Genomic DNA, 23,934 nt, shown 5'->3' on the forward strand with positions numbered 1-23,934 from the left:
CATTATCTTTTCACTTTGTGGATATTAATAAAAGCTTGAATGTTAGCCAGAAGATAATCTCTTTTGTGCATACAATACCAGAAAAATCTGAGAATTTTTGAAATGTGAGTTTTGCCTGAGTAAAAATAAAACAATTTTTTTTTCAAATAGTTTTCATTTCTTTCTTTTTACTTATATACTATTAACACTTCCTATGTTTCTTGTGTTGCAAATTTTATATTCAACAGAGAAATGCCACCAATGGTTACGCCTCGAAATTTATGATAATGCAAACACTGATTCTAATAGAAAAATATATATTCTTGATATATTTGTAAATTTACAAAAATATGACAAAGCCACTGTCTAAATGAAATATAATCAGTATACATCACTCTATTTATGCAGTGTTCCTCTCATCAGTTTTGGCACTGCTTTTTCTCATCTGCCCATTATGTACACCTGCACTTTCTAGTTTCTCTTCAGAATATACATCACACTGTTACTGGTATCATGTAATTGGATAGATAAAAAGTCTACTCGCCAAGCAGTGGCGGAAAACACATATAAAAGGAGGTTACACTATGCAAGCTTTCAGAGCCAATGGCTCTTTCGTAAGGCACAAGGAGAAGGAATAAGGCTGAAGGAAAAGGACTGGAGTGGTCAAGGAAATGGGGTAAATTTCGGAAAAGTTGCCCACAACTGTGGGTCAGGGGAGACTTACGGGATGGGATGAGAAGGAAAGACTGGTTATTGGGGATAAGTTTTGAAAACCTGAAAGCTTAAAGGTAAAAGACAGGGCAATATGCTAGACATAGATTACTACTAAAACATCGTGCACAAATTAATAAGAATGAAAAGCTAAGTGCATTGCACATAACAGACATGGGAGGGGGATGACGAAAAATAGACAAGTCAAAAATGAAAGATGCAGAAAACTAAAACAGAGTGAAGAAAGGAGTAGTTAATGTGAAGAAATACTGAGACTGAGAAATTAACTTAAATTAAAGCCAGATGGGTGGGGAGAATCAAGCGCGTATTGTAGCACAAGATCCCACCTGCAAAGTTCTGAGAAACTTGTGTATGTGGCGTGTGTGGTGAAATGGGCACTGAGGTCACAACTGTCATTCTGTAGAACATGCTCTACAACAAGATATTGTGTGTTGCCAGTATACACCCTCTGCCTATGCCCTTTCATCCTAACTGATAATCTGGTGATGTCATGCCAATGTGAAAGACTAAACAGTGTATACGACATGTGTCATTTCACAGGTGGCTCTACCTTTGATAGTATATGTTTTTCCAGGTACAGAGCTGGTATAGGTCTTTGGTAGGAGGGTGCACAGGACAAGTCTTGCAGTGGACACTGTTGCAGGGTAGGAGCCATAGAGTAGGGATATACGTGCAGAAGGAGCACAGGGTCTGACAAGGATATCGCAGAGATTGGGAGGGTGATGAAAAGCTATTCTACGTGTGCTGTGAAAAATATCAGTCATAATGGATTTCATTTCAGGGCATGAGTTTAGGAAGTCATGGCCTTGTCAAAGTAGCCGAGTAATACATTCTGGCCCAGGATAATACTGAGTGACAAGTTACGTGCTCCAAAGTTGTTTTTTGGAGGGATCAATAGTACCAGGATTGGATGTGATGACCCAGGAAATCTGCTCTTGAACTAGGTTGATGGGGTAATTATGACAAGTGAAGGTTTTACAGAGTCTTCATCCAAACAAATATGTTTGCCTCAAATACCAAGGTTGTATGGGAGGGAATGTTTGGCATGGAAAGGATGGCAACTGTCAAAATGTCCTGTCCTTGGTTCTCACCAACCACCTGACCTTAATTTACATTAATCTCCAAGTCTCAGCATTAGCAGTAATCTCTGTTTTGCATATGACCCTGTCTTCCACCCTCAAGCTCTCAGGTTTTCAAATCTTGTCCAGTGCACTCCACAACAATCAGTCTTTCCTTCTCATCTCATCCAGTAACTCTCCCCTAACCCGTGATTCTGGGTGACTTTTCCGAAATCTGCTCCTTGTCCTAAACGTGTACAGTCCTTTCCTTTGCCCCTCTTCCTGTCCTTTCCGCCATAAGAAGGAACCACTAGCTATGAAAGCTTGCATAGTATAACCTTGTTTTATGTGCATGTTCTGCTGCCACTTGGTGAGTAGATATTATACTATCCAATTACATTACATTATCAAAAATTGATTATTTTTGTTGTTACATTATTGGTATGAGTTGTTCATCTCTTTCTTAGGATACATCCTATCAATGTGATCTACCATATTCAAGCTGGTCACATCCCAGACCAATGGTCATTAATCTACTGCACATATACAATATGGATCCCTAACACATCCATATCTTGAAAACTACTAAATTGTGCATTAAGCTATATGAGCAGGTCAGTATCAGTCAGCTATTCAATAACTGTGAAAAAGCATATGTACTAACTGTAACACAACTATCATCAGGGGACAAAAAGCAACTGATATAACTTTTTCAAATGATTACTCTTTTTTGTGCACTCCTTAAAGTCATTGTTATCAGGTTTAGTGGATTCTTTTCTTCTCTCAACTGCTAATTTTTTATCACCAAAGATATTAAAACAATTCAGTCAAGCCTTATAACACTCTGCTCATGGCTTAGTAGGCACATATGATTCACTGTATTATGAAGTAGAGCTATCACTTTAAAGATGTGTCATAGAAACATGTGAACTTCCTGTGCAAATGTATCACTGTCAAGCTCTGTGCAACCCAAATTTTGTAATGGCACTTTGGCTGCTATCTACTCAAAATCACAGTCACAATGCAGACCATGAAGGAAACCAAGATAGCAAATCCAGAAGGGAGTTTGCAATGTATAACATTATAGATAGAACACATTCCAAAAAATAGAAATCCAGATGTTAGTAACAAGGATGATTATCTTGATGTCATTAATGACCTAAGCAAACTCAATACAAAGTGTGATACTTACAAAATAAAATTCATGAAGCTTTCAGTCCACCTAGTTCTGCTGCCTTGGACAGTACAACTTGGATATCCATTGATGGAAAGTTCTGCAGCATCAAACACACAAAACAAAATTTTCTAGCCAGCAGTATAAATGAACAGTTTAACAGTTCTTATAATGCATAAACTTAATAAGCAGAGAAAAAATGTAGATTATGGTTCAATATCTGCTGATGATTGAAGATGTTTCTCCTTATCAGCTCCTTCTATGGCACAAACAAGTTCTTGATGTGCACACAAAAAGACTGCTCAACAAGCAAGCTTTTGACTAAACTACCATCTTCTGTAATAGACAACACACACACACACACATACGACCGCTACGTCTGACCAGTGAGACTGGATTCCCACCATGCACGGCTGCTTCCAGTCCAGCATCAGGCAGGGACAGTAGTTGCACCTGTGTGTGTGTGTGTGTGTGTGTGTGTGTGTTGTCTACCTTAGAAGAAGGCCTTTTAACTGGAAGCTCTTTTGTTTGACAGTCTTTTTGTTGTGCCTGTCTGCAACTCAACATCTCCACTATATGGTGAGTAGAAATCCATGTATGATTTTCTGTTGGCACATTCTACATCATAATGTTTTTTGTGAATATAATCTATGGAAAAGGAATAAGATTAACAGTCAAAACATTCAGGAGTGTGGAACTGACTGAGGAATGGTAAAATCTGACATGTTAAAACTTTTTTTTTTATTTTATTATTTTTTTTTTAACGCAAGAAGGCTGCAGCGGAAGAAATGGAATGTCAACATTTTAGTTACAAAGACACACTGTAATTATTTTAAAAAGAAATGCTTAAGTTACTCATTTTTCCTGCAAAGCAGTTTGTACAATTCTACCTGCCTAGCAATGAATCAGCGAATGTGCAGAGGCAGCTGTGACAAGAGTACATAGCACAAAAATCTGGAGTGCATCCTCATGAATGACCCTAAGCAATACAAAAAACTAAACATTTTTTGAATGACCCTAAGCAATACAAAAAACTAAACATTTTTTGAATAACCTCCAGTTCATATCAACAACTAAAATACTGCAAATGCAACTCTTTCAAGGTGACTAGGAGAGAGAGGGGAAAAAACCATGGCAGTATTTGATGTCACATTACAGACAACTTCCAGAAATTGGGACTTTAAATGTTGAAATGGAATATTTCTCAAGAATGCAATTTTATGACAATTCCTGTAGCAAATTTCTGATAATAATGTTTGAATATTGTTCATTTTACTAGCATTTTACAGCATGCACACATCTTATTCAACATGTAAACATGACTACAGACATTCATATTTAGGTTATGATGTGTCTGATATGCCTGCCATCCTTGGCAATGATGTGGCACAGACGAATAGTGAAATTCTGCATGACCCACACAAGTGTTGGAACATCGGTGCTGTCGATAACCTCCTGAATGGCTGTTTTCAGCTCAGCATTGGTTTTGGGGTTATTGCAGTACATCTTGTCTTTAATATAGCCCCACAAAAAGGAGTCGTACGTGTTCAGATTTAGAGAATATGATGACCAATTGAGGCACAAGTCAGTGGCCTTTGGGTACCCCAGAGCCAGAATGCGGTCCCCAAAATGCTCCTGTTCTGATGTGCTCGAGCTCCGTCTTGCATGAACCACATCCTGTTGAAATCAGATTCACTTTGGGTAATGGGGCTGAAATTATCCTCCAATACCTTCACATACTGTTCAGTAGTTACCGTTACATCAGGGAATATCACACTGATTATTCCGTGACTGGACACTGCACACCACACAGTCAACCACTGAGGGTGAAGAGACTTCTCAATCACGAAATGTGGATCCTCAGTCTCCCAAATGCGCCAATTTTGTTTACTGACGAACCCATTCAAATGAAAGTTGGCTTTGTCACTAAACCAAACCATATTCACAACAAAGTCCTGTTCATCAATTCTGTGGACAAGAGAGCTGGCGAAACACAGTCACTGTTCCATGGCCCTGGGGCTTAATGGCTGAAGGGTTTGAATTTTGTATGGGAAGAGAAGCAGGTCTTCAACAACAATTTTTTGCACTCTCTCCTGGTTGATCCCCATCTGTTGTGCAGCTCATCTGATCGATTTCCTGGGGCTGGTTTGGAACACAGACCATGTCCTCTCGATGTTTTCAGGCATTTTCACCCTTTTTGGATGACCGACATTCCCGACATTTTCATCACGAAAACTATCCTCTCAAACTCGTAAATCAAATTTATGATTGTTAGCATACTTTTACCAGTTGTCTTCATCTTCAACTCGCTTGCAAACTTCCTTTGAGCTGCAATTGGGCTGTTATTGCTCACATAGTAGACCTTCACAAGTGCTACATACTCAGGCACGCTGCACCATGACCTTTTCATGTGCAAATGGCCTACAACATAAAGGTGCACACGCATACTAATTCCCATCATGCCCCATGGCCAATAGTGCAGTTTGAAAGTCCTAACACAAACCGTTCAGGAGATATGACAATTTTATTTCATACAGTTCAATAATTGTAACCCTATATATTTTTTTATTCTTAGTCTTAATTCGCCTTGAGGGTCCTGCAACCTGATATAAAGCTGTGGAAACAGTAATCTACTCATTCTTGTCACCGGCATTAATGTATATGACTTTGTTGTAGCATTTGTCGACTGCATAACTGTCTTTATTTTTCTCCTAAAATGATAAAGTGTGGTCCGCACACAGATCTTTCACAAAACCTTACTCATCAGTGTTATACATAGCAGTTATGGGGATATCAACAAGCTTCATCTTCACATAAGCCTGTCTGTCTCTGTTGTATTGCCTATTAATGGCTATCTCCTCAATATGTTTACTTGAAGTGAATTCTGCAATTTTGTGACTTCCTATTCTGTGTGATTTCTTGAATCTGCTTAACCAGGTCAAAGAAGCCTGGAAATTAACAATGTTCATCTCAAATGCTATTGGGAGGGCCCAGTCTTGTAAATCTCCATCGGTAACAGCTCACGAGCAGTTATAAATCTTCTGATTAGTTTTCCTTTCACCCTTTTGTGAGTTTCATTTTGGTGTATATTTCTTATTTCATTAACTCTGTTTCTCATTTATACAAGTCATATTCAGATTTTATGAAAGAAAAGTGGCTTTGCACACTGTGTAACTTAAAAATTTTCTTCTTCCTATGTTTAAACAAAAACTCACAACCTTTTCCTTGTCACTGACTACTTTTACAACACTTTTTTTATTTTTTTATTTTTTTTTAATTTTTTTACAAGTAATGTATTCTTCCTCCAGACTCTTACTGGCACAATTATCACCATTTGAAGTACAATTCAGATATTTCTCATTTCTTTTCATGTTTCCCGAGTTTTTAGCAAAGTGCCAAAATCATTCAAATGAATCACCAAGAAACTGGATGAGTTAGTTGTTGTTCATAAGCAGCTATAAATTGCTCTGACTGCTGAAAAGTGAACTGGTGTGTTGGAAGGGCTCCTGAGAGTTGTGTGCTGCATATACCAAACATACCTCAAGTACTATCCTCTCCTGTGAATCCCGTCTCCCCTACATGAAGTACAGAAGCTATCACTACTCATCCACCTGACAGTGAGTGGCATGTCAGTGGTTGGGCTAGGCACCTTGTCAGGGGAGACAGGGACCAAGTAGAACTCAGGGTGCTACACTCATGCCCCAAACTAACAAGTTCAAGATGCTGTCTTTCATTGAACCCAAAACTGAGCCAATGAGACTCACTTCACTTGTTGGGTTATGTGGTCTGTTCTGTGTCAAGGGGAGGCAGACACAATAGGATATGGTCCCACTAATCGTTGGCAGTTCAAACTTACAATGAATAATGGTATGCTATTGGAAATAGCAGCAAGTGAAGGGAAGGAACAGCATGTGCACTCAGTGTGGATGCCTTGGGACATCATTCAACATGTCATTCTCGCAGCCTCTGAGGGGACAGGGTGCAACCAACTGCAGACTGTGATGCACATTGGGACAGACGATACCTTTCAACTGGGCTCTGTTGTCATACAGGTCAGTCCAGTGACTGGCAGAGGAGGTTGAAAGTACCAGCCTCACTCATGGAGTTTCAATGAAGCTTATAATCTGTGTAACTGTCTTCAAAACAGATCATGGGCCCCTGGTTCTGTATCAAGTAGAGTGCTTGAACCTGGTACTGTGCAGGTCCTGTGACATGCTGTGCTGTGAATTCCTCAATTAGTGGTGTAGGGTTGAGAAGTGTAGTGTTGCCCTAAATTGGTCAGGTGTGCACTACCCATCAGAGGCTGCTTCCCAGACAGCTGACTGTGTGTAGGGTGCACACAAGGCTTTCCAGATTAGGTGACTATCTATCCAGTACAGATATCGATAGCCATAACAGACACAAAAGTATCAGACGCAAAGAAATATAATGTAATTGGATAGATAAAAAAATCTACTCACCAAGCAGTGGCAGGAGAAGACATGCATAAAAAAAGGTTTTACTTTTACAAGCTTTCAGAGCCAGTGACTCCATCTTCTGGCAGAAGAAGAGGGGTGAAGGAAAAGGAGTGGAGAGGTTTAGGAAAAGGGGTAGAGTTTGGAAAAGTCGTCAGAGAGACAGATGTTTCTGAACCTTAGCCCTTTTCCTAAACCTCTCCAATCATTTTCCTTCACCCCTCTTCTGTCCCCTTCAACCCTTCTGCCGTGAGGAGCCACCAGCTCCAAAAGCTTCCATAAGTAAATCCTGTTTTATGTTTGTGTTTTCCTGCTGTCACTTATTGAGTAGATTTTTTAATCCATTCAATTAAAAATATTGTGAAAAATTGATTATTTTCATTGTTAGAAGCAAAGAAATGCCTCTCTTAGATGAGAGTATCAAAATCCTAGTGGTTAACTGCTGAAACATTCACAACAAAATGTCAAAGTCTGAAGAACTCATAAAAAATATGAAGCACTCAAAAAAAAGTGAAGTTCACATAACACAAGGTACAGAAACCTAATGAAAACCTGAAATCAAAAGCAATGAGATCTTTGGGGAAAATTTTCAACACATATCAAAAGGATAGGCTAATAGGAAATGGAGGTGAAACCTTTGCACAGTAGACAAGAAACTCAAATCCATCAAGATCAAAATTGTAGCTGCATGTGAAGCTGTTTGGGTAAGACTCAGAATTGGGAGTGGGAGTACAATTATAACTGGGTCCTTCTATCAACCAACAGACTCACTTCCTGATGCAATCAAAAACATTAGAGAACATAAGTACACTAGTATGTAAGTTCCCCAAACATACTGCCATCACTGAATGAGACTTTATAGTCATACAAAATCACTTGGGAAAATTACAGTTTTGTAAGTGGTGAGTGTGAAAGACATGTTGCAAAACATTACAAAATGCTTTCTTTGATAACAACCTAGAGCATAATGGTTAGGAAGCCCACTCACGAGGGAAATATATTGGATCTTATGAACTCAAATATCTAAATATTCTGATTAGATTAGATTAGATTAGATTAGATTAATACTAGTTCCATGGATCATGAATACGATATTTCGTAATGATGTGGAATGAGTCGAATTTTCCAATACATGACATAATTAGGTTAATTTAACAACATACTTAAGTTAATATAACAACTTTATTTTTTTGTGTTTTTTGTTTTTCTTTATTTTTTATTTTTATTTTTTTAATATTTTTTAATTTTTTTTCTTAATTTATATCTAAAAATTCCTCTATGGAGTAGAAGGAGTTGTCATTCAGAAATTCTTTTAATTTCTTCTTAAATACTTGTTGGTTATCTGTCAGACTTTTGATACTATTTGGTAAGTGACCAAAGACTTTAGTGCCAGTATAATTCACCCCTTTCTGTGCCAAAGTTAGATTTAATCTTGAATAGTGAAGATCATCCTTTCTCCTAGTATTGTAGTTATGCACACTGCTATTACTTTTGAATTGGGTTTGGTTGTTAATAACAAATTTCATAAGAGAGTATATATACTGAGAAGCTACTGTGAATATCCCTAGATCCTTAAATAAATGTCTGCAGGATGATCTTGGGTGGACTCCAGCTATTATTCTGATTACACGCTTTTGTGCAATAAATACTTTATTCCTCAGTGATGAATTACCCCAAAATATGATGCCATATGAAAGCAATGAGTGAAAATAGGCGTAGTAAGCTAATTTACTAAGATGTTTATCACCAAAATTTGCAATGACCCTTATTGCATAAGTAGCTGAACTCAAACGTTTCAGCAGATCATCAATGTGTTTCTTCCAATTTAATCTCTCATCAATGGACACACCTAAAAATTTGGAATATTCTACCTTAGCTATATGCTTCTGATTAAGGTCTATATTTATTAATGGCGTCATACCATTCACTGTACGGAACTGTATGTACTGTGTCTTATCAAAATTCAGTGAGAGTCCGTTTACAAGGAACCACTTAGCAATTTTCTGAAAGACAGTATTGACAATTTCATCAGTTAATTCTTGTTTGTCAGGTGTGATTACTATACTTGTATCATCAGCAAAGAGAACTAACTTTGCCTCTTCATGAATATAGAATGGCAAGTCATTAATATATAATAAGAACAACAAAGGACCCAAGACTGACCCTTGTGGAACCCCATTCTTGATAGTTCCCCAGTTTGAGGAATGTGCTGATCTTTGCATGTTACGAGAACTACTTATTTCAACTTTCTGCACTCTTCCAGTTAGGTACGAATTAAACCATTTGTGCACTGTCCCACTCATGCCACAATACTTGAGCTTGTCTAGCAGAATTTCAGGATTTACACAATCAAAAGCCTTTGAGAGATCACAAAAAATCCCAATGGGTGGTGTTCGGTTATTCAGATCATTCAAAATTTTACTGGTGAAAGCATATATGGCATTTTCTGTTGAAAAACGTTTCTGAAAACCAAACTGACATTTTGTTAGTACTTCATTTTTACAGATATGTGAAGCTACTCTTGAATACATTACTTTCTCAAAAATTTTGGATAAAGCTGTTAGAAGGGAGATTGGACGGTAATTGTTGACATCAGATCTATCCCCCTTTTTATGCAAAGGTATAACAATAGCATATTTCAGTCTATCAGGGAAAATGCCCTGTTCCAGAGAGCTATTACACAGGTGGCTGAGAATCTTACTTATCTGTTGAGAACAAGCTTTTAGTATTTTGCTGGAAATGCCATCAATTCCATGTGAGTTTTTGCTTTTAAGCAAGTTTATTATTTTCCTAATTTCAAAGGGAGAAGTGGGTGAGATTTCAATTGTATCAAATTGCATAGGTATGGCCTCTTCCATTAACAGCCTAGCATCTTCTAATGAACACCTGGATCCTACTATATCCACAACATTTAGAAAATGATTATTAAAAATATTTTCAACTTCTGACTTTTTGTTCGTAAAGTTTTCATTCAATTTGATGGTAATACTGTCTTCCTCTGCTCTTGGTTGACCTGTTTCTCTTTTAATAATATTCCAAATTGTTTTAATTTTATTATCAGAGTTGCTGATTTCAGACATGATACACATACTCCTGGATTTTTTAATAACTTTTCTTAATATAACACAGTAGTTTTTATAATTTTTGATAGTTTCTGGGTCACTACTCTTTCTTGCTGTCAGATACATTTCCCTTTTGCGGTTACAAGATATTTTTATACCCTTAGTAAGCCATGGTTTCTTACAAGGTTTCTTACGAGTATATTTAACTATTTTCTTGGGGAAGCAGTTTTCAAATGCATTTACAAAAATGTCATGAAATAAATTATATTTTAAATTGGCATCAGGTTCACGGTACACCTCATCCCAGTCTAACTGCTGTAGGCTTTCCCTGAAATTTGCAATTGTTAAATCGTTGACTGAACGTACCACTTTGGAGGACTGTTTAGTATTGCTGAATGGAGCTATGTCATATATTGTAACTAGCTGTGCACCATGATCAGAAAGACCATTCTCAACAGGCTGAGCATTTATCTGGTTAAACTTATCTTGGTCTATAAAGAAGTTATCTATCAGTGAGCTGCTATCCTTTACCACCCGAGTAGGAAAATCAATAGCGGGTGTCAAATTGAAAGAACCGAGTAATACTTCAAGGTCATTTTTCCTATTACCCTCTTTCAGAGAATCTACATTGAAGTCCCCACAAATAATAATTTGCTTCCCCCTGTCTGACAGATAGCACAACAAGGAGTCCAAATTTTTCAGAAATAGATGAAAATTTCCTGATGGGGACCTATATACAGTTACAATTATAAATGTGCCTTTATTTAATTTAAGCTCACAGGCACATGCTTCTATATGTTTCTCTACACAAAACTTTTTTGTTTCTATACTTTTTGCACAATGATAACTTTTGACATATATGGCAACTCCTCCTTTCTCCATATTTTCTCTCATTACATGTGCAGAGAGCTTATATCCACTTACATTTACCTTATCCATATCAGTAACAATGTGATGCTCAGACAGGCATAGTATATCTATTTCATTCTCAGCTTCTAAATCTTCTAAACAAACCAGAAGCTCATCTACTTTATTCTTTAAACTCCCAATATTTTGATGAAATATATGATTATTGATATGAATTATTAATTGTAAATGACTGCTGTTCTCCCAATGGAACTATATTATGTTTGTAACAATCACTTCACTCAAGTAAGCAGAGGAACCACATTGTCTTTTCCTTTGGTGCATTTTTTGGATGACCTCGATGTTCTTAGCAGCTGATGGGAGAACTGGACAGAAAGGGACTCTCATGCAGGCAGTGAAGTTTCACAGTCAATGTTTTGGAGCACACAATTACAAAAATGTTCATTGTAGTGTGATGAAACTTGAGATGTGGAAATCATTGGCTCAGTTACACGTCCTCTCACTAAAGCATTTATCTTGGATCAATATTTGCCTGATATAATATTATCCATAAACATTTACTTATTCTATTTACATTTGTCATTTTAAAAACAATTGATTTTTTGCTGAACTGTGATTTCAGTAAATGATATTTTCTGAAATGCCAATGTTAATATATCAGTTACTTAAGAAAGAAAATAGCTGCATTAAATACCCCCAATAAGAATGTATATTTGGAGTGGTTGCCTTTCACATTACCATTATTAATCTTGCCTTGAATTCAATTTTTCAAGTTCACAGTAAATATTCTTAATTTAATATTCCAGATCAGTGTTTGTCAATCATCATAACTAAAAAACTATGTAATGATAATATTACTTGCATCCACCTTGTTCTTAATCCTCGAGTGCGTGCACCTATGTATAAGTGCACCACATATAAATCACATTGTCTTGTACCATTCCACAGTTGCTTTAAAATTGTGAGTCCATGACTATTCCTTCATTACTGCTTCAACTAACATACTGCTAAGTTGTACTGTCATATGTCTAAGTGAGCAGCAAAATGGTTCAAATGGCTCTGAGCACTATGGGACTTAACATCTATGGTCATCAGTCCCCTAGAACTTAGAACTACTTAAACCTAACTGACCTAAGGACATCACAGAACACACAGTCATCACGAGGCAGAGAAAATCCCTGACCCCGCCAGTTATCGAACCCGGGAACCCGGGCGCGGGAAGCGAGTATGCTACCGCACGACCATGAATTGCAGACTAAGTGAGCAGCAGTAATGTAAAATAAACTGTGAGCTAGGTGAGAAAGATGTACGATCTTTGCAAGAAAACAACCCAGATTCTGAACTAGCAGCACAGTCCCACAATGGCGCAGTTATCTATGTGATAATTAGCATCAAATAAGCAGCTGGCTCTGATCTGATGCAACTACACAGTTAAATGCTTCAAGAATGTCATTACTGTGAGTAGCACATATATGCAACATCAAAGTATTATAATTAAAGTTTATTTTATTATTGTTTAATTAAACAGTAATTTAGCTCACCTTATGTAAGTTCATGTTATCGTCATTTAATTACATTAATTACAAGAAACTCAAATCCATCAAGATCAAAATTGTAGCTGCATGTGAAGCTGTTTGGGTAAGACTCAGTGATTTTACTTATACATATTTACCTTGTTAACATAAAAGACATATATTCTTTAGATGTGTAAAAAGTATGTTGTGCGTCCACTCGAGGGTTAAGTAAATCTGTTATATCAAAAGAAAAGCTTCCAGTAATATATTTCAGGAAGTTAGAAAAACAAAGTTCACAATCTGTCCCTTCAGAATGGGCAACTGTTATATTTTGTTTTTAGTACTTATTTCAGATGGGAATACTAACAGTAAGTTATTTGCCACTCTCATCCTGGTACTGAATATAGTCACGGTTGTTTAGTGGCTATAACTAACTTATCAAAACAATAACTCAGTTGGTATTCAATTAAGCTTTTTTATTTTGCATAGGAAGAACTGAAACCCATATCCACCAATGCTTCGGATTTTGTATGATAGTCTTTTATAATAGTTCAGACAGAGATCAAAACATAGTTACAATTTATCAAAATTATTGTCAGTAATGTCCATTTATAATTTTGTAGTAAGTTATAAATACAAATGATTAAAGAGAACAGTCATACTTTAACATTCACTGTGAGTTTTCGAGTGTGAAAGTTACGACGTGCACCAGGGTCAAAGAGACACACAGTGCCGTCGAAACACAACAGTTAAATAACACGACTAGGGGACATGTACTCAGTGGGTTACATAAATTTTGACAACAGAATAAAAAAGTGGGTGAGATTAAACATGGTGCTGGGCATGACAGATCTATACAAGAATTTGATAAAGTCCATGGTGCGAATATGCAAGAACAGGATGTAAAATATTCCAAAACATTACATAAAATTATTTATTAGGAAGACAGGAAAGAAAGTAATATAATCTGAATTTTAATCATAGTAGGAAAGATCAATGAGAACTGAGAATTCAAGATGAATTTAATAATACAAGAGAGGCTCCAGAAATGTAATATGGTGAAGGTGATACAGTTGTTGGAGGCAATCTTGAGAATGCAGAAGCATTAGGCAATGGCAACAGGTGTCACCAGTAGTAGTTGTATAGGTGTGAATGAAGTTGCAGATCCTGTAAGCGAACACAGTTCATCTTGAGTTGAAATAAAAACAGAAGTGGAAGATTATGTAGTTAAAAAGTTGAACTGAACCAGAACATAGGCCCATCTTTTTGATGTGCAGATCCTTGTATTGGCCGTGTTTGCAGTTAAAAATTTTTGGATGTGAAGTCCGCCAGTTATGAAAAACACCATTTTTCTCAGTACCCAAACATGTTTTGGCAACACTGTGCCATCATCAGTGGGTTTTCGTTTTTTTATTTATTCTGTAATGTGAACATTTTGTTAAATGATTATAAAATTATGTGCATTTTTACTTCAAACAACAGATCATTTCTTTTTGTAAATACCTTTACATTTGGTATGCATGAACTTTCTGGATCACTTTTGTGTTAATTACTACAGGTAGCTTGTCATCTGCAACCAAATGATGTTGATGAGAAAGTCTCTTGCTGGGAGTTAACCTATCTTCTAGAATGTAATTTAGTTTTTCGCGATGTTTTACGTAAGTAAATATGAAAACAGGCGTGAAAACACCATGAAAAACTAAATTACATTCTAGAAGATAGGTTAACTCCCAGCAAAAGACTTTCTCATAAACATTGTTTGGTTACAGATGACAAGCTACCTGTAGTAACTAACACAAAAGTGATCCACAAAGTTCACGCGCACCAAATGTAAAGGTATTTACAAAAAGAAATGATCTGTTGTTTGAAGTAAAAATGCACATAATTTCACAATCATTTAACAAAATGTTCACATTGCAGAATAAATAAAAAAATGAAAGCGCACTGATGATGGCACAGTGGTGCTGAAACATGTTTGGGTACTGAGAAAAATGGTGTTTTGCATAACTGGCGGACCTCACATCCAAAAATTCAGAACATAGGTGTTGAACAGGAATCATTCACTTCTGAAATGATGCAGATATTAAAAAATATGAGTGTTAATTTGAACACTAATACAGCGATAAGAGAATCCTACAATATGAACTTATGAGTAAGATGGAAGGCAATATTAGTAACATGGAGACTAACCTTACTATTAAAATAGTAGCTATATGTCCTTGAAGTCTTTCGCAAAGACATACATGAATAAAACTTTCTTGGTTTTCCAGACGCATCAATTCGAATAAAATCCTTGAGCTTTCGGTGGCCATCTCCACCATCATCATCAGGAGTTCACTGACTGCCGGGCTGCTATGGTTTCTTGCTTATATATGCCTGATGACAGCATCAGCAGCCAAGCAGATCGATCCAATGTGGCACGTGCGCGTAAGCTGATCCGGGCAGCTAGTGGGGCTATTGCCCGTGGCAGCACCGGTGACGTCAGGTGGCGCCAGGCGCAAGCGCCATGTCTGAAACTGCCACTCCCACATCGCGCATCTGTCTTTGCTTTCTTTCGATGTCCAACACCCGTCCCCATGCCCTGCTGAGTGTGTACCCCTGGTCTCTGTTGAAATTGTTGTTGTTTAAACAGAGTCCCAATATGTAGACGCATGAGCCACCACTTTGGTATTTTCGAACTGTATTTTATGTCCGTTTTCTAGGGAATGCTCCGCTATGGCCGACTTGTCAAGCTCCCTTTGTTTTATATGGCGCTTGTGCTCAGTACAACTCTCAGCAACTGTGCGAGTTGTTTGTCCAATATACATGCTGCCACATTCACAGGGTACACCATACACACTGGACACTCAAAGAGCAATATCATCTTTAACAGGGTGCAACATATCCCATATCTTGGGGGCTCGCCTGAACACTGGTCTTAGCCCATGTTTCTGCAGCAGGCGTCCTAACTTACTGCTAGTTGCACCACAGTATGGCAGGAATCCAGTCCGTTTGGCCTCTTCTACTGATTCACCAGGTGTCTTTCGTCAGTGGCCCTTGAAAGCATTTGTGATTTCTCTTTTGCTGTATCCATTTTCCCTGAAAGCACGTTTTAAGTTCTGCAATTCAGACTGTAGGTGGTCATCGTCAGAGATAATCTTGGCTCTATGACCAACTGTTCAGGACAGCTTTCTTGTTAACAGGGTGGTGGAAACTACTGGTGTTCCAGTACCGATTAGTGTGTGTTGGTTTTCAGTACACTGAATGACCAAGCTGGCCTCCTGCCTTCTGCTCAACCAAAACATCCAAGAATGGTAGCTTTCCGTGCTGCTCCATTTCGACAAAAGTTTAATGTTGGGATGGACACCATTCATATGATCGACGAACTGCTGTAATGTATCTTCACCACGAGGCCATATCAGAAAGGTGTCATCAACGTATTGTACAAAGCAAGACGGCCGTAATGTCATAGTTTGCAGAGCCTGCTCCTCAAAGTGCTCCATGAAGAAATTTGTGACTGCTGGAGACAGTGGTGATCCCATGGCTGTGCTGTCCATCATCTCATAATATTCATCACAGTACAAAAAGTACATTGTCATTAGGACGTGACGGAACAACTTAATGATTCCAGATGGAAAATGTTGGGCCAAAAGATCGAGCATATCCTGTATTGGCACCCTCATAAAAAGTGACACAACGTCCAGGCTAACCATTAGGCGTTTGGGCCTATCTTCATTTTGTTGAGTGTCTCAACAAATTTCTGCAAGTTGACAACATGGTGTTAGCAATGTCACAATTTTGGTGCTTATAGTCCTGCCAGATATTTAGCAAGTCTGTAGATGGGCGAACTGATTGCACTAACAATGGGCCTCAGAGGAACACTTTCCTTGTGTATCTTTGGTAATCCATAAAGCCTGGGAGGTCTGGCGGCACAAGGCGTTAAATTCTTTACCACTTCATGTAAGCCAGAATCCTTCAATAACTTCCCTGTCTTTCTGCCAATGGCCTGTGTGGGATCGTGACTAAGCTTGCGGTACGTGGCGTCTTCTAATAAATGTAGCATCTTCAGGTCGTAGTTTGCGGAGCTCAGAACCACGGTTGCATTCCCTTTGTCGTCTGGCAAGACAACCAAGTCTTCATTTTCACATAATAACCGTAAGCAGCATATTTCCTCCTGGCTAATATTAGATTTTGGCTGATGATGCTGTCATCATGCCTATATAAGTGAGAAACCGTAGAGGCCCCGGCAGTCAGTGAACTCCTGACAATGATGGTGGAGATGGGCATCGAAAGCTTGAGGATTTTATTCAAATTGACTCGGCTGGAAAACCGAGAATGTTTTATTCAAAATAGTAGCTAATTTGCCTATTTTGAATAAACAGAGCGAAAAAATTACAGAGCTCATTAAATCTGTGGTTTCTGTTAAGGAAGTTCGGACTCAGGTTGGGGACACATGCTGCATGTTCATTTTGGAAGTACAGTGAATCCAAGAGTATGCTGAACCGATTTTAGACAGTAAAGTACAAGGGTCTATTTAAGTATTAATAACTGAAATAGATATTCACACCAGCTTTGGTGAAAAGGCAACCAGTGGGAGGAAGAGAAACATTGGGGAAAACTGCTTTACAAATTCGCAATGAAGAGGAATTTTTGTGACAACAATTACAACACAAGACAAATTGTCTACCATTAATGGTACACAAAACAGAACTGTTAAGAAAGGAAGAAAAGTTTGGTCCACAGAAGAAACAAGGAGGCTGGATTGCCTTGACATGTGATGCAGCAGATGGGGTTTAAATTTAGACTTACCAAACTTGACATTTTCCAAATTTAAGGACAAATTCTTGGAAGAATTATGGTCTGTACAAAAACAAGATAATTTGTGGCATTAATTTGTCATCACTCGAATGTGAAACATTCACAGTAGGAATTCCATGAAAGGTTATTGTGAAAATTGGTTTAGGAAGGTACAATATGTGAAAGGAAGATGATCTTAGTTGGGGGTGACATGGGAATTATGGAAAACTGCCTGTCTGTTCAAAAAGATACATCAGCACCAGCCACAAAACATTTGCCGAATTTTTTGAAAAGGCCAAAAACATGGACCATTGGTGCAATACTTGTGACCAGAGAAAATTAGGACCACTAATGTATTTGAAAACAGTAGCAGTAATAGACACCAAGTTAATGTGATGAGAGGGCGTGATAGAGGCAGTTTTGCAAATCACAGTTGTGGTTCTATAACCATTGCAGAGTGAGAGATGACATGAAAAACTAAATGACAGGCAGGTTGATGACCTGTTGGGTGTGGACAAATATAGATGACCCAAAGTAACAAAAGGCTTAGGTACTTCCCAAATGAGGTAAGGGACAAGAGAGAAAAGTGCTGTTACTATAAAAAATAAATTTCAGAATTGGAAATACAACATGGATAAGATGGCGATGCAAACTGCAGAGAAAAGAACAGAACTGATAATGAAACAAGTAGATAAAGAAATTGCTTATCAATTGGGTTTTGTTTAGTTGGGAGCAAAGGAGGTGAAGTTCAGGATCAATGCAAGAATAAGTCTAAAATGCCTGGATGGGGGCATATTGCTGTTACTAATGGCAATAGTTGCCAACTAGTGGACAAGTCAAAAGAAGTTAAGGAACTTGGACACATGTATGACAATTTTAGAGAATGCGAAAAAGAGAGAAAGTAACGGACATGCAACAAAAACAGTGACATAACATAGGCTCTACCAAATTTAAAGGAAAGAGAGGTTGAGGAACACACAGTGCATGGCACAAACGTGCATGCAAAACACAAAATTACTTCCTTCTCATTTTGTGAACACAGAGGTGACTTTTGAAGATAATGAGCATGATCCGAATATAATGTTGTTAGAGAGCCGTTCTGATTCTGGTATTTACAAGGTAAGAGCTGAAGTATATAATAGTGAATGCTATTCAGAAATCAGTAAAAGTGATGGTATTTGCATCTTTAATAACAGCGAAATGGCTTTGTCCAAAAATTCATTTGCAGACATTACTGTAGACTCGATATTTATGAAAGTGAAAGTAGATGAAACAGAGGTTGATCACAGTGTATATGTTCAGCAAAAAGACTATGTTGTCAAAGAAACAGAGGTCAGAAAGAGAAAAAGCTTCCGGATAAAGAAGTAGGGCAGATTTTGCAGAATGATCTTGTAATGAAGAAGGACTTGCTATGGGAAAATGATGAAAATTGACAAATGAGTACCCAAACACAGACTGTAATTGCTGTAGATATTTATGAAAATAATTTGTTTGTTCTTCTGGACATAGGGCCACAACTTAGTGCAATATGTAAGGCATTCTTCAAAGTTATTAAGAATCAATCTGGTGCAGTAATAATGCCCGTGATAGGTGTAAAGTAGTGGGAGCTACTGGTAACACGAGCAAAACAATTAAAAATCAAGTGTTTCAAAATGCAAGAATAATTATTTTGTCATGAATTTTTACTGCTGCAAGAATTGAGTACTGAGCTTATTTTAGGAATAGACTGGTTGATACAGCAACAGATCATTATTGATTGTGATCATAAAAGTAATTTTGCATAATGCAAATGATTATTTATTGCGAAAAGAATTTGAAATGGTATGCGAAAGGGAAAGGTGTCAGAGCGATCCGTTAAAGGTCACTTGGACAAATTAAAATGATGTTCTAGGAAATGGTTCAGAACAATACCATGTTCAAGCTATTAAAGTATTCGGATTTTAGTGAAACTGTAAGTCAACTGTGGATTTATCATTAAAAGAAAAGAGGGTATATAATTGAGTGCTGAAAGAAATTGAGGAAGTATTCTTGGATACACCAGGGAAGATTATAAGACAAGACCACTCATTAGAAGGCACTGAACATGAACCATTTTTTATGCTACCTTATTCAACTCTTAAAGCCAAGAAAGCTGAAACCCGAAAATAAATTGACAGGATGGTTGAATGGGGCATAAACGAATGAAGCTATAGTCCTCACAATAACTCCTTAATAATAGTAAGCCAAAAATATGGAGGAGTACAGGGTTACTGATGCTGGCACTCTAAACAAAATTGTAAAATAATGACAGACCATCTTGAAAACATAGATGAAACACTTCAAAAATTCTCTAATGTTCGATTCAGGACCTGTCTGGATGTGATTGTTGGCTATTGATAGGTGTAGATCAGATGAGAATCATGGAAGTTCATTACTTTTATCTGACAAAAGTGTTGTCATTACAAAGTAGTGCCTTTCAGGTTTATCACTTCTGTATCGATGCTTATAAGTGAACTTGACAGAATTTTGGGGAAAGAAATAACATCACAGATTACTATGAATGTGGATGATTTATTGATAGCCACTTGAATTTGGCAAGAACATTTAGTAACTATGGATAAAATGTTCAAAGCATTAATAAAAAGAGGGATGAAACTAAAAAAAGTGAGTTTATACGATAGTCTTCTACAACAATACAGGTAGAGGTCAAAACACAGTTACAATTTGTCAAGATGATTGTTCGTAATGTTTTCTAATTTGGTAGCAATCTATAAATATAAATAATTAATGAGAAGAGACAAACTATAATTTTCACATTTTCCTTTTAAGTGTGGAAGTTATGATGCATTTGAGGATCAAGGCGCATGACAAAGTCTTGTAAACAGATGGGCAGCACCACTCAAAATATAACAGTTAAAAGACAGGACTAGCGTACACATACAGAGACATTTACTAAATTTTTGGCAATATAATGAAAGACTGAGGATGTCCACATTGAAACTGGTATCAGTGAGCACGAGACTGTTGTAATGATTACCAAACTACAAAGGGCAACTAAAAGTAGAAAGATTTATATGTTCAGAAAACTAGACAAAGAGGCAGTAGTGTCGCATCTCTATCATAACTTGAAACTTTTAAATGTGATTTGAGACTTTCTCGGCGTATTCCATTCGTGAAATCTTCTCGGGTGATCAGCCGAGTAAAGGCGTCGTCTTCTCGCAACGTTTCGAGTGGTTTCGTACTCATCATCTTCAAGCGAAGTGTCGAGATGCTGTGTTGCGCGGTCCTATAAAGGCTCCTGGACCAGTAACTGATTCCGGGCGCCGACCAATCAGGTACCTGTGGAATCGGCCGCCGCGCCAGTGGTGGGGGGTTCGCGGCGCGGACCGGGCGTCGAGTCCCTGCCGGTTCCTAATACGTCTGTGGCCGCTACCGTCTTCATGCCGGAGCGTTCTCTTCTAATTTTAGTTACTGCGGGATTCCACGCTGTACTGAGTTGGAAACCAGTGTCTCGATTGATCAGGTTGCTGTTCAACCGAATTTCTACAGCCTCTTTGAAAACTGAATCCCAAAATCCTTTAGCGTCACACAGCTTCTTCGTACCCTCAAAGAGGAAAGTGTGTCCTTCGTTAAGGCTATGTTCCGCTACCGCCGATTTTTCTGTCTGACCAAGGCGTACATTTCTAATGTGTTCCGAGCGCCTCTGCGTGATGCAGCGCTGCGTTTGTCCGATGTATTTCGTACCACATTCACATTCAATACTGTATACGCCCGGAGTCTGCAGTCCTAGGTGGTCTTTGACTGAGCCAAGTATGTCCTTAATTTTACTTGGGGCATGAAAAATTGTCTTGATGTTGTGTTTCTCCAGAATGCGGGCAATCTTGGCTGTTGGCGGTCCCGCGTATGGTAGAAATGCCAGGCATCTGGTCTCATCTTCTTCTTCTGGTGTGTCTACCTTCCTGCTCTTGTGTAGGGCGCGCGAGATTTGCGTCTCATTATAACCGTTGCTGCGGAAGGTCTTCCTTAGGTGTTGTAACTCTGCAGGTAGGCTGTCATCATCACAGATAGACTTGGCCCTGTGCACAAGTGTGTTAAGCACTGAGTTGCGTTGTGCTGGGTGGTGGCAACTCTGTGCATGAAGGTGTAAATCCGTATGTGTCTTCTTCCTATACACAGCGTGACCCAAGGTGCCATCAGGGTGCCTCTTGATTAGAATGTCAAGGAAGGGCAAGCTTCCGTTTTCTTCCACCTCCATGGTGAATTGTATGTTGCTGTGTATGCTGTTGAGATGTCGCAGGAAGTCTTGCAGGTTCTCTCTGCCATGTGGCCACACGACAAAAGTGTCATCCACATATCCGTAGAAGGCTTTAGGTTTCAATGGGGCGGTGTCCAGGGCTATGTCTTCAAAGTGCTCCATGTAAAGATTAGCGATGCCTGGAGCTAAGGGGGACCCCATGGCTACACCATCCACTTGTTCATAAAATTTGCCTCCACACTTGAAGTAGGTGTTTGTTAACACATGCCGGAACAGCTTTATTGTGTCCTCACTAAAGCGTGTTTCGAGCAGCGCTAGGGAGTCTTCCAGCGGTACTCGTGTGAAGAGTGAGGTGACGTCAAAGCTGACAAGAAGATCTTCTTTATCCAGGCGAAAGCCTTGTAGTACCTTCACAAACTCCGCCGAGTTCTTGACATGGTGCTCACAGTGACCCACGATCGGTTTGAGCAGTTGTGCTAGGTACTTGGCTAAACCATATGTCGGTGAGTTGATGGTGCTCACTATGGGTCGCAATGGAACTCCGTCTTTGTGGATCTTGGGGAGCCCATATAGCCGTGGTGGTGCCGGTGCTCTGGGGTACAGCTTCCTGATGACGTCCTTTTCCAGTCCAGAGTCATTGAGCAAGGCGATGGTCTTGCGAGTCACGGAAGCTGTCGTGTCCTTGTCCAGTTGCTTGTAGGCAGTATCTTGTAGCAGTGAGTTTATCTTCTGCCAATAATCTTCTTTCCTCAGTATCACCGTGGCATTGCCTTTGTCAGCAGCTAGAACGACAGTGTCCTCATCCTCACGTAGGGCCTTAAGAGCCTTCCATTCAGCAGACGTTATGTTGTTCTTGGGCATTTTTGCCTGCTCCAGGACCCTGCACGTCTCTCTCCTAACTTCCTCAGCTGCCTCCGTAGGGAGGCCGCGCACGGCTTGCTCGATGCTGCTGATAATGTCTCGCTTAGGTAGTGTCCTGGGTACTGGAGCAAAGTTAAGTCCTCTCGACAGCACTGATATTGTGGTCTCGTCCAGTTCTTTGCCTGCCAGATTGATGACGGTCTTGGCAAAGTTGTGTGGTCGGCATGTTGCCGGGCTCCAGACAGTCTGGTGAACTTGCCACATTGTTTTTCCGTGGCTTTTCTCTTGTGGATCTCACTGCTTGCATATGTGTTTCCGTCGATCCACTCCCATGTGTGTGGTGGGAGATAGGATGCCAATCGAAGGTGTTGAGTAAGCAGCATCCTTGCGTTCTTATCTAACTCCTGCCTGGTGACCCGTATGTGTTCGCGCACCAGGGCCGCACCGGCTCGTTGTAGTATGCGTCTGGATCTTGTTGTGCTAGCAGGGTGTCGCAAGTTGGCAAATTTCGGCAACACTTCTTTATCTCGACACCGTTGTAAGAAGGCCAGTCTGCTAAGCAGCTTGCCCGTCTTGAGTCGTAGTTTCTGTAGCATCTGGTAGCTGCGATGGATATCCTCCCCGTAGAGGTATGTTAAATGTGATTTGAGACTTTCTCGGCGTATTCCATTCGTGAAATCTTCTCGGGTGATCAGCCGAGTAAAGGCGTCGTCTTCTCGCAACGTTTCGAGGGGTTTCGTACCCATCATCTTCAAGCGAAGTGTCGAGATGCTGTGTTGCGCGGTCCTATAAAGGCTCCTGGACCAGTAACTGATTCCGGGCGCCGACCAATCAGGTACCTGCGGAATCGGCCGCCGCGCCAGTGGTGGGGGGTTCGCGGCGCGGACCGGGCGTCGAGTCCCTGCCGGTTCCTAATACGTCTGTGGCCGCTACCGTCTTCATGCCGGAGCGTTCTCTTCTAATTTTAGTTATTGTGGGATTCCACGCTGTACTGAGTTGGAAACCAGTGTCTCGATTGATCAGGTTGCTGTTCAACCGAATTTCTACAGCCTCTTTGAAAACTGAATCCCAAAATCCTTTAGCGTCACACAGCTTCTTCGTACCCTCAAAGAGGAAGGTGTGTCCTTCGTTAAGGCTATGTTCCGCTACCGCCGATTTTTCTGTCTGACCAAGGCGTGCATTTCTAATGTGTTCCGAGCGCCTCTGCTGTGTGACGCTAAAGG

General features: G+C 39.2%; 1 protein-coding gene across 3 annotated transcripts in view; it reads right to left on the reverse strand.

Annotated features, from left to right (window-relative positions):
- Positions 1–23,934, reverse strand: part of LOC126248427 (TBC1 domain family member 13) — a 249,466-nt gene that overhangs the window by 50,186 nt on the left and 175,346 nt on the right. For all 3 annotated transcript variants that reach the window (XR_007545487.1, XM_049949412.1, XM_049949398.1), the window contains one exon: positions 2,962–3,043. Coding sequence is in view for 2 of the 3 variants with exons in the window: in XM_049949412.1 (XP_049805369.1) it covers positions 2,972–3,043 (72 nt within the window). In the remaining variant the exon portion in view is untranslated. The remainder of the gene's footprint in view (positions 1–2,961; positions 3,044–23,934) is intronic.

The sequence above is a fragment of the Schistocerca nitens genome, chromosome 1 (assembly GCF_023898315.1).
Source record: "Schistocerca nitens isolate TAMUIC-IGC-003100 chromosome 1, iqSchNite1.1, whole genome shotgun sequence".
Classification (NCBI taxonomy): domain Eukaryota; kingdom Metazoa; phylum Arthropoda; class Insecta; order Orthoptera; family Acrididae; genus Schistocerca; species Schistocerca nitens.